The following is an 18,236-nucleotide window of genomic DNA, read 5'->3' on the forward strand; positions in this document are numbered from 1 at the left end:
TGGGTCTCCAGCTTTCCTGAGAAGGCCTTTCGCTGTCCTAACAGCTCGTTCCACTTCTCCATTGCTCTGGGGAAAGAGCGGGCTCGAGGTGACATGGCTGAAATTCCAGTCAGAGGCAAACTCTCTGAAGCACTCTGAGGAAAACTGCGGGCCGTTGTCCGTCCGGACTGTATCAGCTATGCCGTGGCGTGCAAAGATAGACTTAATGTGCTCTATTACTGCCTCAGAGGTTGTAGACGTAAGCTTTGCGATCTCAAAAAATCGTGAGAAGTAGTCCACTACAATCAAGTACTGTTTGTCGTTAAACTGAAAAAGGTCCATCCCTACCTTACACCAGGGTCTATCAGGGAATTCGGAGGGCAGTAGTGTTTCTTTTGAGTTCACTCTCTCTCTTGCACACACCTCACACTTCTCAACCATTTTCTCCAGTTGTGAGCTAAGGCCCGGCCACCATACGGACTGTTTTGCTCTTTCTCTACACTTAGTGGTGCCAAGGTGTCCCTCGTGCAACTTGGCCAATATATCCTCTCGGAGTGACTGCGGTATCATGATTCTGCTGCCTTTCATGAGGAGGCCATTTTGTACGGTAAGTTCTCCAGCAAACACCAGATAAGGCTGGAATGCCCTGCCTATGCTAAACTTATCAGGCCACCCCTCTGCACAGAACTTCTTTAGCTGGATGAGGATTTCATCCTTGTCCTGGTGTGTTTGTATTTCTTTAAGTCTTTTCTCAGTGGCGGGCAGATTGGACATTACAGCATCCACGTACAGGTTTGTCTCTTCCTCCAATCTTCTGTCCCCTGTTCCCTCCACAGGGGCCCGTGACAACGTGTCCGCCGAGGCTATGTTTTTGCCTGCTACGTGGGAGATAGTGTAGCTATATCTCATCAACCTCATACGCAGCCGTTGGATACGAGGAGGCAGCTCGTCCAGGTTCTTAGAGCCCAGCAGCGGGACGAGGGGTTTGTGATCAGTTTCGATGTGGAATGTGATGCCGATAAGGAATTCTGAAAATCGCTCACATGCCCATGTGGTAGCGAGAGCCTCTTTTTCGACTTGAGCATATCTCTGCTCTGTACTGCTCAGTGCTCTGGAAGCATATGCCACAGGTTTCACCTGACCGTCTTCCTGTTTCTGCAGAAGCACCGCCCCCAGTCCGTATGATGAAGCGTCTGCAGACACGGTGGTTTCTCTTTTTGGGTCGTACAATGCAAGTCCAGGTGGTGTACTCAACTCTTTCTTTATCTCCTCAAATGCTTGCTGTTGTGCACTGCCCCATGTCCACATGTTGGTTTTCCGAAGTAGGTCTCTGAGTGGTCTGGTGCGGTCTGACAGGTGTGGCATGAACTTCCCAAGGTGGTTCACCATACCTAGGAAACGTCTCACTCCACCGACATTTTGTGGCACCTGCATTTCAGACACGGCTGTCACCTTATCTGGGTCGGCGCTGACTCCTGAGCCCTCCACGATCTGCCCGAGGAACTTGATTTTCTTTTTGGAGAACTCACACTTCTCGTTAAGTGTGACTCCAGCCCCCTGCAGCCTGCTCAGCGCTGCCCTCAGGCGGTGGTCATGCTCCTCCTGTGTTTTCCCAAACACCAGTACATCATCCATTAGACAGAGCACTCCATCCAGACCTTCCAGGATCTGAGACATCCGCCTCTGAAAGTGCTCTGGTGCCGACGAGATACCAAAACAAAGGCGATTGTAGCAGTATCTACCAAAGGGTGTTATGAATGTGGTGAGCAGGGCAGACTTTTCAGAGAGTGGTATTTGCCAGAAGCTTGAGTTTGCATCCAGTTTGGAGAACACTTGGGCTCCCTCCAGCTGACCTAGAGTGTGTTCTACAGAAGGGAGAATGTGCCTTTCTCTCTTAACGGCATCGTTGAGCTTTGTCAGGTCTGAACAGATTCTCACTGTCCCATTTGGCTTTGGTACCACCACCATGCCCGCGCACCAATCTGTAGGCTGCTCAACTCTTGAAATCACCCCCAGTGACTCCATCCTGGACAGCTCCTGTTTCACTTTGGGCAGGAGGGGGAGAGATATGCGCCTTGTAGTGGAAAGGGAGAATGGTTCTGCATCTGCAGACAATACAATTTCATATTCCCCTTCTAGTTTTCCTAGCCCCTGAAATAGTTTGGGGAACTGTCCTTTTACAGCCTCTGTGCTGTCTAGACTGAGTGAGTCCACCCTAGCGACTAAGCTTAGTGCTTTTATGGCTGGGCGTCCCAGTAGAGGGAGTCTGAGGCCCGTTACTACGTATACATCTTGAGTAGTGTGTGTACTGCCTTTTCTGAGAGTGGTTGAGAATTTCCCCTCTACAGGTAACTGTGTCTGTCCTGGCCCTAGCAGGATCTTCCTTGTTTTCTCTAGCCTGCTAAACTGCCCTGTGCGGTACAGACTGGCTGGGATTACTGTCACATCAGCTCCTGTGTCGATTTTGAATTCTGTCTCTGTATCTGCTATTTTCAGTTTTATCAGCCATGGAGCATCAGAATCGTTTGCATTAACTGAGCCCAGGAATGCAACATCCTCTCCACTGTCACTGTCTGCTGTGTTTATTTCACCCATTGTGATTGATCGACAGACTTTAGCAAAATGTCCCTTCTTCTTGCAGGAGTTACAGGTTGCGTCCCGCGCTGGGCATTGTTGCACACTATGTGCTTCCCTCCCACATCTTTTGCATTGTGCATGCTCCCTGAATCTCTGTGCTGGCGCCCTTGCTCCTTGCTGTCTATATTTCCCGCTTGTTTTCCCACGCGCGCTGAAAGCATCCACTTCTGCGCTCACTTCTGTTTTGAAGTTATTCTTTAACATGTCTTGCTGCTTTTTGACTTGCTCGCTCTGGCGAACTTTAGTGACCGCTCTTTCTAACGTTAAGTCTGGATCCATTTGCAGCTGCTCAGATAGCTTTTTATCCCTTATCCCCACTACTAGCCTATCCCGGACCATTTCACTGTGTAATTCTCCATAACCACAATGTTCCGCAAGGCAATGAAGTGCCGTGATAAAGCCCTCGGCTGCCTCACCTATTTCCTGATGTCGTTGATTAAACTTCGCCCGCTCAAATATTACATTCCTCCGTACCACGAAGTGTGCATCCAGCTTGGCTTTCACTGAGCCGTAATCACACGCTTCCTCAGGTGTCAGTCGGAGGGAAGTTAGCACATCCTCCGCCTCGTCTCCTATTGTGTAGATGAGGGTGTTGACCTGGTTTTCTTCGGACTGTAGCTCCAAGCCTGAAGCTATCCGGAATCTTTCGAACCTTTGGATCCATTTCGGCCACTCCTCCGGTCTGCTGAAATTGAACTTCGCCGGTAGAGGCAAGCGGTCCATGATTTTCTCACACGGAGTTAGCTAGCTAGCTACTCACGTCTCGTTACCGCCACTAGTCTGCTAGCGTTAGCTTAGACCCCGAGACTTCTTCCGGTAGTTACTAAAGCAATCTACCTAATCAGTCTACCTAAGTGACCTCGCCACTTCTGACACCATGTAGAATCACTTAGACAGGTGATAGTGAGACACAGGGAACGCCATGCGTATGATTCAATCAACTGCTTTATTCCCAGCCCAAACCTATCTTATATAGACGTAGAGCTCCCCCTAGTGGTGCCTACTATTAACTACCACAACAGTGTGTTTTTGAATAGGGAGATTGAAATGACAGCAGGACGTTAGTCAGTTCACCGTCTTTATTATTCATGCACGTTGATGGTGTTCTCACTACGAGGAAGTAAGCAGTAGTACGATGGTAAGCAATAGAAGAATGCTGTCTAGCATTTACTATTCCCTGGAAATAAAGGCTTGGATGCATGGTCCAATATCTGGAAATGAAAAGAGAGAAGGTCCGCACACAGCTCCCGTTCGAAACGTCACATGTATTTGGCTGAATAAAAGGTAAACGGGAGCTCAGTGTGCGGACCTTCTCTCTTTTCATTTGCACTTTTGTTCGGTTCCTGATCCTGCCTAAATTTTGTTGGATGTGCGCGACTACTACAACTATTTTGGTCCAATATCTGGGCCACATATTTGCTTCATGATACCCAGGAGAGTTCTTAGTACTATGGCAGTTAACATATGCGTGCAGAGGGGGAAGGAGTACAGAAAAACAGAAGCTCAAATAGTACCAAAAAAAAATCATTTAAAAAGTATTTTTGCATTACTTAAATGAAAAATTACTTACTTTATATCATCTTATTTTCCACTTGCCCCCAATAAAAATGAATTTCATTAAAGGAATACAACTTTTAAAGGAGTAGTAAAGGGGAAATGCATGTTTAGTTATGTTTTAAGGTTACTTATGATCATATACAATGGTTCAGATCAAAACGTTGACAAAACTAGCACTTTTGAGAAAGTCTGATAATGGCTCTACCACCGTTTTGGTCATACAATGGATGTGGGTGGGCACCTTGAAAAATCATTCAAAAAATATGTTAAACTCTCAATTTCACACATAAATATACACTTCCTGGTGTAGCTCAGACAATTCCCGCGCGGGATTATTTTCATGGACTGCGCGTGCGTATCTTGGTGTAGCTCGGCCGTGACTCGCCTCAAAACCATGGAGGTATAATATAAACTGGAGACGGCATTGAAAATGGCTGCCTATTCATTTCAATGAAAGTTACTCACCGGCGCATGAAGCCATTTGACGTAGTGGCTAAAGCTCGGTATTGCAAGTCACGTGACGGCATGCGGCCCAAAACCCTTATTTCCCATGGTTTGTGGATTATGATAGGGCTAGAAGAGGAAAACAAAATTTTACCCCCCCCCCCCCCTCCACCTCCCCCCTCACCTGTCACCCCAACCCCCCTCCATAGCCTGGAGCATCACGCAGGCTGCCCCTCGAGGTGGCCCTCATGCAGATCGTGAGCGAGCCTCCCAGCTGCGAGAACGTGCTGGAGCTCATCGAGTGGTTCGAGCAGCCCAAGATGTTCATCCTGGTCCTGGAGAGGCCGATCCCATGCATGGACCTGTCTGAGTACACCAAGCAGACGGGGCCGGGTGGACGAACACCTCGCCAAGACCATCATGAAGCAGGTGGTGATGGCGGTGCGTCACTGCCGTGACCGCCGTTTCCTCCACCGGGACGTGAAGAGAGAGAACCTCCTCATTAACATCGACACCATGAAGGTCAAGTTCATCGACTTTGGCTGCGGGGATCGACGAAGGATGGACTCTACCGAGAATTTTGGGGTGATGGAAGCAGGAGACTGAACGGTGTTGGACTGATGCACCATGGACATAGGGATATGGCATAATCACACACACTCTCTCTCTCTCCGTCTCTCTCTTTCAGGCACTGAGGAATTCTGCCCACCTGAGTGGGTTCTGAATGGAAAATACCATGGCCGCGAAGCCACCGTCTGGTCCCTGGGAGTCCTGCTCTTTGACCTGGTGTGTGGGGATCTGCCATTCAAGACAGAGGATGAGATTGTGGCTGGACGCCTGAGCTTCCAGAAAGGGCTGTCCAAATGTAAGAGTTGCTTGAAGGAGGGCTGAGATGTCTCTTTTTTGAACAGTATGGAACCGTGTAAACTAAGCAAATGCCAAGCTTACCTTCTATCAATACAGATAGTATATCATAGTACTGAAAACCGAAAGCTGAAGCTTGCAAGGAACTGCTTAGGTGGTGCCTGGCTCCAAACCCAGTCAGGAGGCCAGACATGGAGCAGATACTCCTACATGACTGGCTCTCAGATGTCAAGCCCATACATTTACTGTAGGTACAATACTGTCAAGGTAATATAGATCGGAATGGTAGAGGTGTGTAGGCTACATCACTGTGTTAAATTTAGTCATATCTGTGTGTGTGTGTGTGTGTGCACATGTATGTGTGCATGTGTCTCTGTATGCATGTGTCTGTGTGTGTGTGTGCGTGCATGCGTCTCTGTGTGTGCATGTGTGTGTGTCTCCAGACTGGATCTTGGCCAGGCGAAGCTGGGAGTTTTGCTGAGTCATGGCTGATAATGGAGCAGACAGACAGCAACACACACTTCATCTGCTCTCTATCTCCGTCTAGCCCTCCACTCCACATCTCAACATCTCTCCATCTTCTCTCTATCTCTGTCTAGCCTGTAATAGAATTGTAGGCTTTTCAGAGATTATTGGCCTGGCCTTCCCCTACTTGGCCTTTTGATTTTAACCTATTTATAAGCCAAGACCCTACCTCCTGTTTGCAACCCCCTACCTTTGAGATTCAAGACCCCTGCCTTCTCTTTTCTTCATGTATGGCATGAAGGGGGGGTGGGGGGTACACCCAGACCTTGCTGTCTGAGCCTAGTGTGTGTCCGTTGGTGTTCTGACATCACATTTGTGGCAAAGTATCAATCCTGTAGGGTTTTATTGATCATTTTATGAAATCCTTTGACTTGTATTGAAGCGACCGTTGTAGATGTGTAGATCAATCCGCAGAGGGGATTAAGGAAGCGGAACTACTTCAAGGCATTGCGTGAGATCAGAATCAGTTCAAGCGGAAGTTTACGTATGTGTGTATACTGCAACTAATTAGTTCTATGCAAAATATTAAAAAAAATAGTTCCATGCAAAATATTTTAAAAGCCTTTCCAGATGAACTAGAATCTTACTTTATGGCGAATTATATGTCAGAACGCCAACTAACACCCCGGTGAGATTCTTGTCTTTGAAATTGAGAGATTAATTAATTACGATGCTCACCCATATCCATTGTATGACCAAAACGGTTGTAGAGCAATTATCAGACTCTCAAAAGTGCTAGTTTTGTCAACATTTTGATCTGAACCATTGTATATGATAATAAGTAACCTTAAAACGGGGCTAAACATGATTTTCCCTTTACTACTCCTTTAAGTGCAGACTTTCAGCTTTAATTTGAGGGTGTTTACATCCAAATCAGATGAACATTGTAAGAATTACAAACAATTGTATATGTGCTACCCTCCTTTTTAGGGGACCAAAATTAATTGGACAAACTAACCATCATAAATCAAATTGTCACTTGTAATATTTGGTTCCAAATCCTTTGCTGTGACAGCCTGAAGTTTGGAACCCATATACATCACCAGACTCTGGGCTTTGTGCTCTGCCAGGCCTCTACTTTTGTAAAAAAAAAAGTTTGAGACTACCCGTTGTAATCCAAGTTCACACAGTTAGGTAAAGTTCCTTGCACACCACTCTGTTAGGGCTTGAGGATGGTGGAGGTAGGACCCAAAAGAAGACGGCAGAGCAGGTTCAAAAAGAATGTTTTAATTTCAAAACACAAAAAGAAAACTGCGGAACATTGGGAGCAACACACTAACATTGACAATGAACCGACAGAGAACAAAGGTAACAGGAGGGCAAATATACTCTGGAAGAACAATCAAGGAACAACGTACAGGTGTGCAACAATACATAACGAGACAGGTGCAGACAATCACCCAGATAAGGACATGGAGGGATTCCAACAAGACACCAACACAAGGACAGAGGGAACTAGGACACAAGGGAAGGGAACAGAGAACGAGGCTGGGACTGGGCAGAAAACTAGGAGCAACTAGAGGGGAGAGCTAGAGGGAACCATCAGACAACCATACACACAAGGAGGCAGAACAAAACCTAGTGACAATGTGATCAAAGTGCAGGGGCAGTCACTGGGAGGGGAGGTGCTCAGGGTCCAGGAGGGTCCAGGGGGCACAGGAGCTCAGGGTCAGGGACAGGTGCCCAGGCCGGAAACAGGGGCTCAGGGCGAATCCGGGGTTCCAGGGCAGGGGTGAGGGTCTTGACCGGGACCAGGGGGTGAGCTGGGGGGAAAAAGGGCTTAAAGAGTCCAGGGGCAGGGATGAGCGTCCAGGGGCACTGGAGCTCAGGGGTAAGGGTCCAGGCCGTGAGCAGGTGGCAAATGGGCAGGACCATAGCACTGTGCACAGTAAGACCAACAGATATAATAGGGTTCCTAGGGCCCCTAATTATGACCCATTTGGTGTTTCATACACATCGACAATGCTGTGCAAGGGAGCGCAGTGAAGTGAGAGGTGGCCCATGATGCTAGTGATTGTGTGCTCCAACGGTTATCAGATGTTGAATCTCTTTGTCTTTTATTATTGTCCTTGATTAGCTCTGCGTTGTGTTTTCTTGTTTCCAATAAAAGACGGACCCCCAATCTCCTAATATACCACACAGTCCAGTGTCTCCTTTCTCAGGTGTTCCAAATGAATCTCTCCAACACGGGATTTGAGTATAAGCAAAAGCGGTTTATTCCAGAAGGTATAACATACAAAAGAACATGGCAATGTCTAATGCACAGATGACCTGTCTGGATGCTGGCTGAACCCAAATTGAAGCACATGCAAACCGAATAGTGGTTTTAACCCTTGGAGAAGGGGGGCCGTCTCACACCCCCCTCCTTCCTTCTAGACAAAGCTCTCTCTCTCTTCTCGAAATACGGCCTTGCACTGAAGATAGGATGAGGCGCCTGACGCCCCAGTATCTAAACAGTCGGTGTTTGTACATCACATGTAAGAATGTCACCCTTGGCCTAGGGAACATGTAAATCTGTCCGGTGGAGACACGTCCTCTACCTAGAACCCCCCTTGAGTATCAACGTGACCCCCCTGGCGTGACCTCCTTCTCCAGAAACCCTTGTGCGGTCAAACAGGAGTCACACACAACTAATTAGAAACAGCTTACAAAGGTTAAGATTAACATTTCTTGATAACAGCCAGCTCCATACATTTTCATCACAGAACAAGTAATACAATTTTACCACAAGCTTGTCTAGATTATTAAAGTTTAGATGACTTTCAGTGATAATGATTTGGAAGAAATTAATCCTATCTTGTCTAATAATTTAAAAGGGAACTCCATCATTAACCTATTTCTGCTCTTCATTTTAAGTGCACAAAGAAAGTGTTAGCAAAATTCTCTTTTGAACAGTCCCAGTCAGAGAAATAATAGGCCTACCATTAACGACTGACGGACTTTGGAAACCTTAAAGGTCAAGCAATAACATGCCTTTAACATCCACAATGACCTTTGTTTGGAGAAATATGCCAAATCGATGCTGGCACACCCAGCATGGTTTAAACAGTGTGCAATGTATAAGTCAGACTTTTGACCTGGATTCCCAAAAGGTTTGGATCTGATAGACACTATCTCTGTGCTTATTTGAAGAGCCCCTCAGTACATTGATCCCATGGAGTGAATGTTAGCTGTTCTGCTCTGTTGTAGGTCCACTGTGCTTTGGCGATGGAAGACTTTAAACAGTAAATCCTTTAAGTGATTTCTGAACTTCTCTCCAAGGAATACGTAGAATACAGGGTTAAGACAGCAATGGGAGTAAGCAATGAGTCGACACACATAGAATGCATAATCAAGCCTTTTGCTGACTTCACACTCACTTAATGGATGTGCTGGATTGTCAGCCAACCGCATCATAAATATAACCACATTATACGGAGCCCAACCCAGGAAAAACACTGCCACAATACTGAAGATCAGCTTCACCGTTCTGTTCCTCATGTGTGACCTTGACCTGATCATTTTCCCCAAAATCCTCACATAACAGAAACCCATCACTGCAAAGGCAGCCAAGAAAAATAAGTTCTGCTGGTAGGTGCCAATGTTTTTCCACAGGGCATCCTTGTATTCACAGTGCCGTGTGTTCTTATGGGGGTTTACCTGGACCCCTGTGAAGAGCAGAGCAGGGATTGCTGCCAAAAAACTAACAGTCCAAATGAGGAGGGAGGTCACGACCCCGTAGCAGCCCCTTGGCGTGCCATGGTCGGACAGAGGGTGGACCACGGCCATGTAGCGGTGAATAGTCATGATGGTCAGGAGCAACATGCTGCTGTAGAAGCCAGCGTGGAAGACCAGCGTGATGGCTTTGCAGGTGATCTCTGTAAAGATCCAGCCCACGATGTGGTCCACTGCCCAGACTGGAAGGCCAGCTGTGAACAACAGATCGGACAACGCCAGATTGAGGATGAAGATGTTGGTGAGGGACTTGAGGTTCTCGTACAGAGCCAGAATGACTAGAACCAGAAGGTTGCCTGCTAGACTCAGGAGAATCACAACAAAGAAAAATGCAGGGGTGGCAATGGATCCAAAATTGATAACAATGTCCTTTTCACAGAATTGTTCTTCATCCGGGTATTGGTAATAATCACTGCTGTTTGGTCCATTTGTCACATCATAATTGTCATAATCCTCCATAGTAGTGTAAGTTAAAAGCTATATATAAAAAAAAGAAATGTGTTAATTAGACAATTTGAAACAAAAAAGGGTTGTGAAATTAATTATTTGTTAAAGTCCAATAATACCCCAGAAACTAATGCAATATAGGCTACATTTACACATTTACCTCCTTGACTGCACATCGTTGGCTGCCACGCAAATTTGGGTTATATGGATTGAACATTAAGAAGTGTCAAAGAAGAGGTGTATATATCTTCACTATTTTTAATTGTTGGTATATATGAACAAATAGCATCATAAAATTAGGCAAATCAGCTTACCTTTTGGTCGATAAGTGTGTTCGCTCCTCGGTAGTCTACCTTACTGTGTTATGAACACCGTGTAGGCTAACCAAGTTTCTTGACTGAAAAAAAGGAAGTTTCATGCAATGAAAGTAGAGACGTCACAAGCTGCAGAATGCAAAAAAGATTGGATATACTGTGAATGGCCTGGTTTCCTGAACGAGTTAAGAAGCACTTAACTCCAAAGTAGCCTACTTCTTAACTCCCATACAAAGGGTTGCTTAAGAAAGGCTCCTTAAGAAGGTTCTTTATCGGGAAACCCGGCCAATGTCTGTCTGACTTTCTGACTTGTGGTTTCCTTTTTCTATATGTATATAAATATGCCACTTATTTCTTTAGGTTAGTAGTCATAACATCACATAGACCATCATCACATCACATCATATATATATTGGGATAAATGATCTATTCTGTTAGAAGCTCTCAGTATTTTTGTATAGGCATTTTAGTCATTTTTAACATGATGTTGTCATTTACAGTCATGGGTATTTCCTGCATGTGCTGTCAATGGAAATATTGATGAAAACAAAACAATTTTTCAACTGTATGAATCCGGTTCCTCCACCCACATGTAACAGGTTACAGACATTCTTCTTCAACAGGTTACAGTAGTTCATCACTCTCCTTCTCCTTCACCTCTCTAGAGAAAATACATAATGCACATTCACACTATTTGGTTGCAGAATAGAATGCCGTATTTATTGTGTGTGTATCAGAATGTATGTAGGTCTATCTAGGTATGTATGTATGTATTGTGGGACACCGTGAGTGAGACCCCGAGTATAGCAGAGAGGGAGGTCCAGTCGATGCGCAGGTTAGCGCCTGGGCGCGTTTATTTAAGTCAAAAAACAGGAAAAATTAAGCAACAAAAAGCTTTGGGTCAGCGGGGTGGACTCCTGTCCCCAGTGGATCGCTCAGCCAGCCTGCGGGGATCCTGGGCTCTGCTCCGGTCGTCAGTGTGAGTCCCTGGCCTCCTGAGTGTTCTCATCCCTGGGGTTTTATGGAGACCCAGCTCGTCAGCTGAGTGGCTCCAGCCGGTGTTTTTCCAGGGAGAGGGCCAACGAACAGATCGTCTGCAGCTGAGTGGCAGGGTTGCCATGGCAATGGTGAATGGCCTGTAGACTCCACTCACAACCTGGCTGCGCTGTCCATGGTGCTGAACTGCCCAGCGGGGTTTCCGGGTCTCTGGGGCCATTCAGAGTGCCAGCGGCAGCGGTTTGTGGCCCTGTGGCAGCCTCGCACCCACCCACGGCAGGGAGGGTACCACAGTATGTATGTATGTATGTATGTATGTATGTATGTATGTATGTATGTCCAAGATTGTCATATGGTGTGACATACATAAAATGGGGTGTACTTTTCTTAAGTAACTCACTTTATCATATTTCTTTACCGTCACTATCTTGAGATGCAGCATTTCCTTGTGCTTATGTATTATGTTCTGTATTATTTTACTTAATCATCGCCCAGAGTAAGCCATCTGTCCTCAGTCTTTCAATATATTTTAGATTAATTCTGACAAACGCTGTTATAAATTTAACAAAATGCTTGTGACTCTGAGCTGATACTATTTTCCATGTGTTCCATTGAGATTTTTGGGATTAATCACTAACAAAGCCTTTTTATTGTCACAATTTTGAATGTCACACCAAATGATATAGTGTCACACCATAGGGTGAACCACACCACAATTTTTCAATGCAAAAACATATATTATATTTATTGAACATTCCAACAAAAACAGTTTTTGAGAAAAATCACACAAAAGTGTGGAACATTGTGCCACTAAACATTGCATAGCACTTGGGTATCAGAAAAAGGACTAGTGAAGAACCATATTTCTAGTGAGGAACACACTGAAATAAAGAATAGTATAATTTATATAGTATTCTCTGGTACTGTAAGTATTGTTTACTGTTCAATCTGCTGAATATTAACTACTGGTAAGTATTGATCACTCATATGTCAGGTAAGTATTGATAACTACTGGTGACAGATAATCCTCTCCACCCTTGAGGAGATGGGCATCTCAGGCTGTCATGGAGAGGGTCTGTTTTGGAACCACTCAGGCTGTCATGGAGAGGGTCTGTGTTGGAACCACTCAGGCTGTCATGGAGAGGGTCTGTATTGGAACCACTCAGGCTGTCATGGAGATGGTCTGTTTTGGAACCACTCAGGCTGTCATGGGGTGGGTCTGTGTTGGAATCACTCAGGCTGTCATGGAGAGGGTCTGTGTTGGAACCACTCAGGCTGTCATGGAGAGGGTCTGTGTTGGAATCACTCAGACTGACTACGAAGCTTCCACAAGCTTCAGTTCTGGGGTCTTCTTCTTTTTTCCCTCCACTCATTCGCTTGCATGGCTTCTCCTACCATTGTTATGCCAATGACACCCAGCTGTTCTTGTCATTTCTTCCCTCTGACATGCAAGTTGAGCCACGTAGAGCTGATGGTGACACACCACCTCAAAGTCAACCTGGACAAGACTGAGCTGCTGTTCCTCCTGGGGAAGGGTTGCCCGCACCATTGATGATACAGTGGTGATGCCAACTCGGACTGCAAGGAATCTGGGTGTGACCCTGAATGACCAACTGTCGTTCTCTGCAAACATCGCATTGGTTACACTCTCCTGCATATTCCTGCTCTACAACATCAGGATAATCCTCCCCTTCCTTACTGACGAGACGGCGCAGGTGCTCATCCAGGCTGGTGTCAACTCCTGCAGTACTGAAACTCCATCCTTGCTTGCACCCGGATGTTGGCCATTACACCCCTGGAGCTTATCCAGAAAGCTGGCCTGGTGTTCAACCGCCCTTAGTTCTACCACACAACTTCCCTTCTCCATTCTCTACACTGGCTCCCTGTAGCACCTCACATTTAAGACTCTAGTGCTAGACTACAGGGCAGTGAAAGGAACAACTCTGTCCTTCCTCTAGGCCATGGTCAAGTCCTACACCCCTGCCCGAACACTCTGCTACGCTGCCTCGAGGGGACTGGTTGCCCCGTCACTCAGAGGCCCCAGTGGTGAATCGAAGCTGTCACAGCTCTTTTCTGTACTTGCCCCACATTGGTGGAACAAACTGCCCACCAACATCAGGACAGCAGAGTTGCTGCCCATCTTTTGACGCAGGCTCAGAATTCACCTCTTCAAGAAGTACCACCCTGACTCTTCCTCCTAGCACTTATTATATTAGATCTGGCTGTTCTTGCACCTCTATTTTAGCACTAGGTTAGGCTCATAGATGCTTGTTTAGAAAAAGATGCACTTATAAGTTTTAGTGATAACGAGTAGTTGTACACTTGACTACCTTTGTTAAATGCACTTATTGTAAGTCGCTTTGGATGAAAGCATCGGCTGAATTAGTGTAATGGAAAATAATTTAAATCAGTGATATCAACAAGGTGGCTGAACAGTGAGGTTGTTTCTGCTTTCATAAACATTCATTTATAAATGGAAATGGGGCCTGGACCTAGACCTTCGGCTCAGAGAAGAGAAGAGATGTCTATATTGAGGAGATGTGCTGTTGTCTGACCAGGTAGTACTAGATATCGGAGGCAAGTGCCTTCACTGAGTGACTCTATCCTACCCCTCATTCTACACCTTGAGGCCTGGTCCCAATACTTTCAGACTGGCCTCCTCCTTGTCTCCTTCCCTCTGGGAACACCAGCTCTAAAGATTGATTGTGCGGATATACCCTGTTTCCATGTGATGATGTGATGAAAAAAGGGTTAAAGTGGACAAAACATATGTTAAACTTAATTATAAAATACAATAATATTTTGTTATCTAAATTGCATAATTATTCTGTATATAGATTCAAGATCTCAATATTAGCCATGTATATGGTTCACACACATTTGACTAGGGTTAAAGGAGTAGTAAAGGGAAAAATCATGTTTAGCCCTGTTTTAAGATTACTTATGATCATATACAATGGTTCAGATCAAAAAGTTGACAAAACTAGCACTTTTGAGAAAGTCTGATAATTGCTCTACCACCGTTTTGGTCATAAAATGGATGTGGGTGGGCACCGTGAAAAATCATTCAAAAAACATGTTAAACTCTCAATTTCAAAGACAAGAAACTCACTGAGGTGTTAGTTGGCGTTATGACATATAATTCGCCATAAAGTAAGATTCTAGTTCATCTGGAAAGGCTTTTTAAAATATTTAGCATATAACTATTTAGTCGCAGCACATACGTGTGTAAACTTCCGCAAACTAGGTAGCCTAGCAACATAAACAATAACAATAGCTACCGTAAGTAGTTCCGCTTCCTGAATCCCCTCTGCAGATTGATCTACAATGGTCGCGTCAATACAAGTCAATGGATTTCATAAAATGAGCAATAAAACCCTACAGGATTCATACTTTGCGGCGAATTTGATGTCAGAACACCAACGGACACCAATTACCTCCTCAGTGACCTTCTTGTCTTTGAAATCGAGAGTTTAACATGTTTTTGAATGATTTTTCAAGGTGCCCACCCACATCCATTGTATGACCTAAATGGTGGTAGAGCAATTATCAACTTTCTCAAAAGTGCTAGTTTTGTCAACGTTTTGATCTGAACCATTGTATATGATCATAAGTAACCCTAAAACAGGGCTAAACAGGATTTTTCCCTTTACTACTCCTTTAAGGAAAGGTTATGGAAGGGTGACTAGGGTTAAGGAAGAGGAAGGGTTAAGGAAGCATATAGGAAAATACAGTTCATATAAAATGGTGTGACAAATTGATCATATGAAGTGACAAGCAAAACCTGTCACACAATATGATGTGGTGTCACACCATATGAGGTTTCATGTAGTTAGCACAACATTGGGCCTTGTGGTTATATGCTAGCATGCTTATACACTAGCATGCTAACAACATACCCACTGCAACATGGTAACAGATTTAAATAATTTATAATAATAACTGAAAAGTTATTTATCTTTGGCATTTTTATGGAAAAGGCGTCACACTAAAAGACACTGGGAAGTGGAAATGAAATGAGTGCCAAAAAAATGTGATTTATTGAAGAAGAGGCAGCTCACCTTGTAACCCTCCCATGTCCTTCTGAGATGTGTTCTGTACTTCCTGGTTGAACAACAATTGTTCATTTAAATATCACCATATGATATCCATTTCTGGGACAAGATCTTTGATCAGAGCTGACTCAAAATAGTATGCCTGGACTTGGAAAAGAGAAGATAGGCATCTGTATTATCATTCTGTTGAAAGTTGCATTTATTTTTCTTAGTTTCAAGTTAAACGTTTCACACCATATGAGTTTTTCATGTTTGGTATAAAATTATGGAAAAAGTGAGTGATTTAATATTGCATTAATTTTCAGTATGTTCACATAAAACACCATGTGTATGTATGTATGTATGTATGTTAAGTTAATGAGCTTTACATTTGTCTCTTGTAAGTCTATAGGCAAAGGTACATTGTGAGACCGTGAGATCATGGTCGTGCTAGACAGGTCGGACAGGACAGGCTAGCCACAGCCAAAGGCTTTGCTCTGAGTCTCAGGATCGTCACGTGATGTTGCTGTTTACTTTCTGGTGATCTACAACCTAACCGCTTTGTCCCTCGCTGGTCCCTCCTACAATCGACATAATCTGTAGACTTTAGTGGATCATATGCTTGTCAATCAATAGATTCCATTGGCCCGTCAATGTAGCAAGTTTGTACGAGAATGTGAACTATCTGGATTGTTATGGATTACCCACTTTCAAGTATGTCGAAGTTGTGTTTCTTTGCATCTCTATAATATGCACATTCATAACGTTATATTGTTAGTTAGCTAGGTACACTTGAACATCAAAACAGCTGTCAAATTATTTCATGCTTTTGTTAAGCGCCTCATATGACTAGGTAGCCAAGTTAGCTACTAGCTGAAAGTTCGATAAACTCGATAACCTCAGACAACAGCAGCGAATCAGACATCACGTGATAGCTAATGTCAGTTCTGATTAATAAGGCCTAACCATTGAAATAATGTGTATTTGATATTATAAATTGAATGCACAGTTACTAGTGTACAGTTACTAGCTACATATACACTACACCACTTGTGGCCTAGGTTGTGAGAGATTCATTGTGTGTGGGAGTGAAGAGATAGCAGATAACGTTAGAGAGGAAAGAAATGGACAGGATATGAGAGAAGTAGCTAGGATGTTGTAGCTAGCTAGCTACTGTAAGTGAGTTTGTGTGCCTAAAACATGCGTCTTTTGTTCCAGTGTGATTCTCTCTGATTCAGCAGGCTGACTGAGTGACCCTGTGACCTGGCTGCTAGGGAGTGAGTGGGACCATGGCTAGTGGGGCGGCGGTGGGGGAAAGCCAGCTTCAGAGGATTATCAGAGATCTGCACGGTACGCTGACAGTGTGTGTGTACAACAATGCGTATGAGGGTCTGTGTGAATGTGTCAGAGGGGAGACAGTCGTCGACCGACATAGAGCGACAGAGAGGGAAAGAGAGAGAGAAAGAGGGGCATGTCAACCCGGACCCGAACTTGGAATTCCACCCAAAAGTAGCTTATTTTCTTCCACACATCCTCATCTTACTCATACTCCTCTGTGTGAAGAACATCTCGGATCTAAACCCATGCTGTCCGGCCTGGTCTTGGGCACAGAAGAGTGTGACTGGGACAGACAGCCCCGGTCAACATGCAGCGCGACAGAGAGAGGGGGCTCAGGATGCACCCGTCACGGGTGGCCTTCCACTTTTTACGATGGATAAGAGGCAAGAGGGTCATATGTGGGGCTGGAACATGTGAGGAGGGTGGATGAGGCATATAGGGAGAGGTTTAGAGAGATGGCATAGAAAGATGGGGGTCGGGCATTTCAGCTTTCACCTACTATACGTGTGTGTGTGTGTGTGTGTATGTGTGTGTTGTTGTGGTTGTGTGTACACTATGTTGTCAAACCTATTGGGACACACCTTTTAATCATTGAATACAGGTGATTCATTCAGTCCCATTGCCACAGGTGTTTAAAATCAATTAATGCTACCAAGACATTTTGGACAATTCTATGCTTCCATTGGTGGACACAGTTTTGGGAAGGCCCTTTTCTGTTCCAGCATGACTGTGCCCTAGTGCACAAAGCATGGTCCATAAAGGCATGGTTGGGTGAGGTTGGCGTGGAAGAACTTGACTGGCCCGCACAGAGCCCTGCCCTCAACCCCATCCAACACCTTTGGGATGAACTAGAACGGAGATTGCGAGCTAGGCACTCTCGTCCAACATCAGTGTCTGACCTCATAAATGCTCCTCTGGATGAATGGACAAAAGTTCCCACAAGACACACTCCAAAATCTTGTAGAAAGCCTTCTCTGAAGAGTGGAAACTGTTATAGCTGCAAAGAGGGGACCAACTCAGAGGACCATATGCCTATGAATTTAGAATGGGATGTCATAAAAGCTCCTGTAGGTGTAATGTGTAGGTGGCCCAATACCTTTGTCCGTATGTGTGCAGGTGTGTGGAATTGGCACAATTACCAATGAGCATGGAAGCTCTATGATTGTTAGTCATTGAATGACCATAGATGTGTCTGTGCTGGAATAGGTTTTAGTGTGAGTGGCATGATATCTGTGCTCTCTGGAAACCAGATTGTGGAACAGAAGTTGTTGTTTGTTGTTGTTGTTGGTTCCCCTTCAGCACAGATGATTGCAGGTTTCCCTCAGCAGGGCACTGGCTGGCTGTTATAGAACCGCTCGCCATTTGAGTCACCGTGTTCTGTGTCAGC

The 18,236-nt window shown here is 44.9% G+C and overlaps 2 protein-coding genes across 2 annotated transcripts in view; one reads left to right on the forward strand and one right to left on the reverse strand.

The window, feature by feature from the left end:
- Positions 1 to 9,144: 9,144 nt before the first annotated feature.
- On the reverse strand, positions 9,145 to 10,179 carry xcr1a.1 (chemokine (C motif) receptor 1a, duplicate 1; the record flags this gene model as incomplete). The annotated part of the gene is made up of 1 exon (XM_084436099.1): positions 9,145 to 10,179. The coding sequence occupies one exon, from the start codon at positions 10,177 to 10,179 to the stop codon at positions 9,145 to 9,147; it is 1,035 nt and encodes a 344-aa protein (XP_084292225.1).
- A 6,594-nt stretch (positions 10,180 to 16,773) lies between these two features.
- Positions 16,774 to 18,236, forward strand: part of fyco1a (FYVE and coiled-coil domain autophagy adaptor 1a) — a 39,280-nt gene continuing 37,817 nt past the window's right edge. The window contains exon 1 of the mRNA XM_084462070.1: positions 16,774 to 16,861. Within this exon, the coding sequence (XP_084318196.1) occupies positions 16,801 to 16,861 (61 nt within the window). The 5' untranslated portion in view covers positions 16,774 to 16,800. The remainder of the gene's footprint in view (positions 16,862 to 18,236) is intronic.

This window comes from Borostomias antarcticus (assembly GCF_949987555.1).
Source record: "Borostomias antarcticus genome assembly, chromosome: 3".
NCBI classification, from domain to species: Eukaryota; Metazoa; Chordata; class Actinopteri; order Stomiiformes; family Stomiidae; genus Borostomias; species Borostomias antarcticus.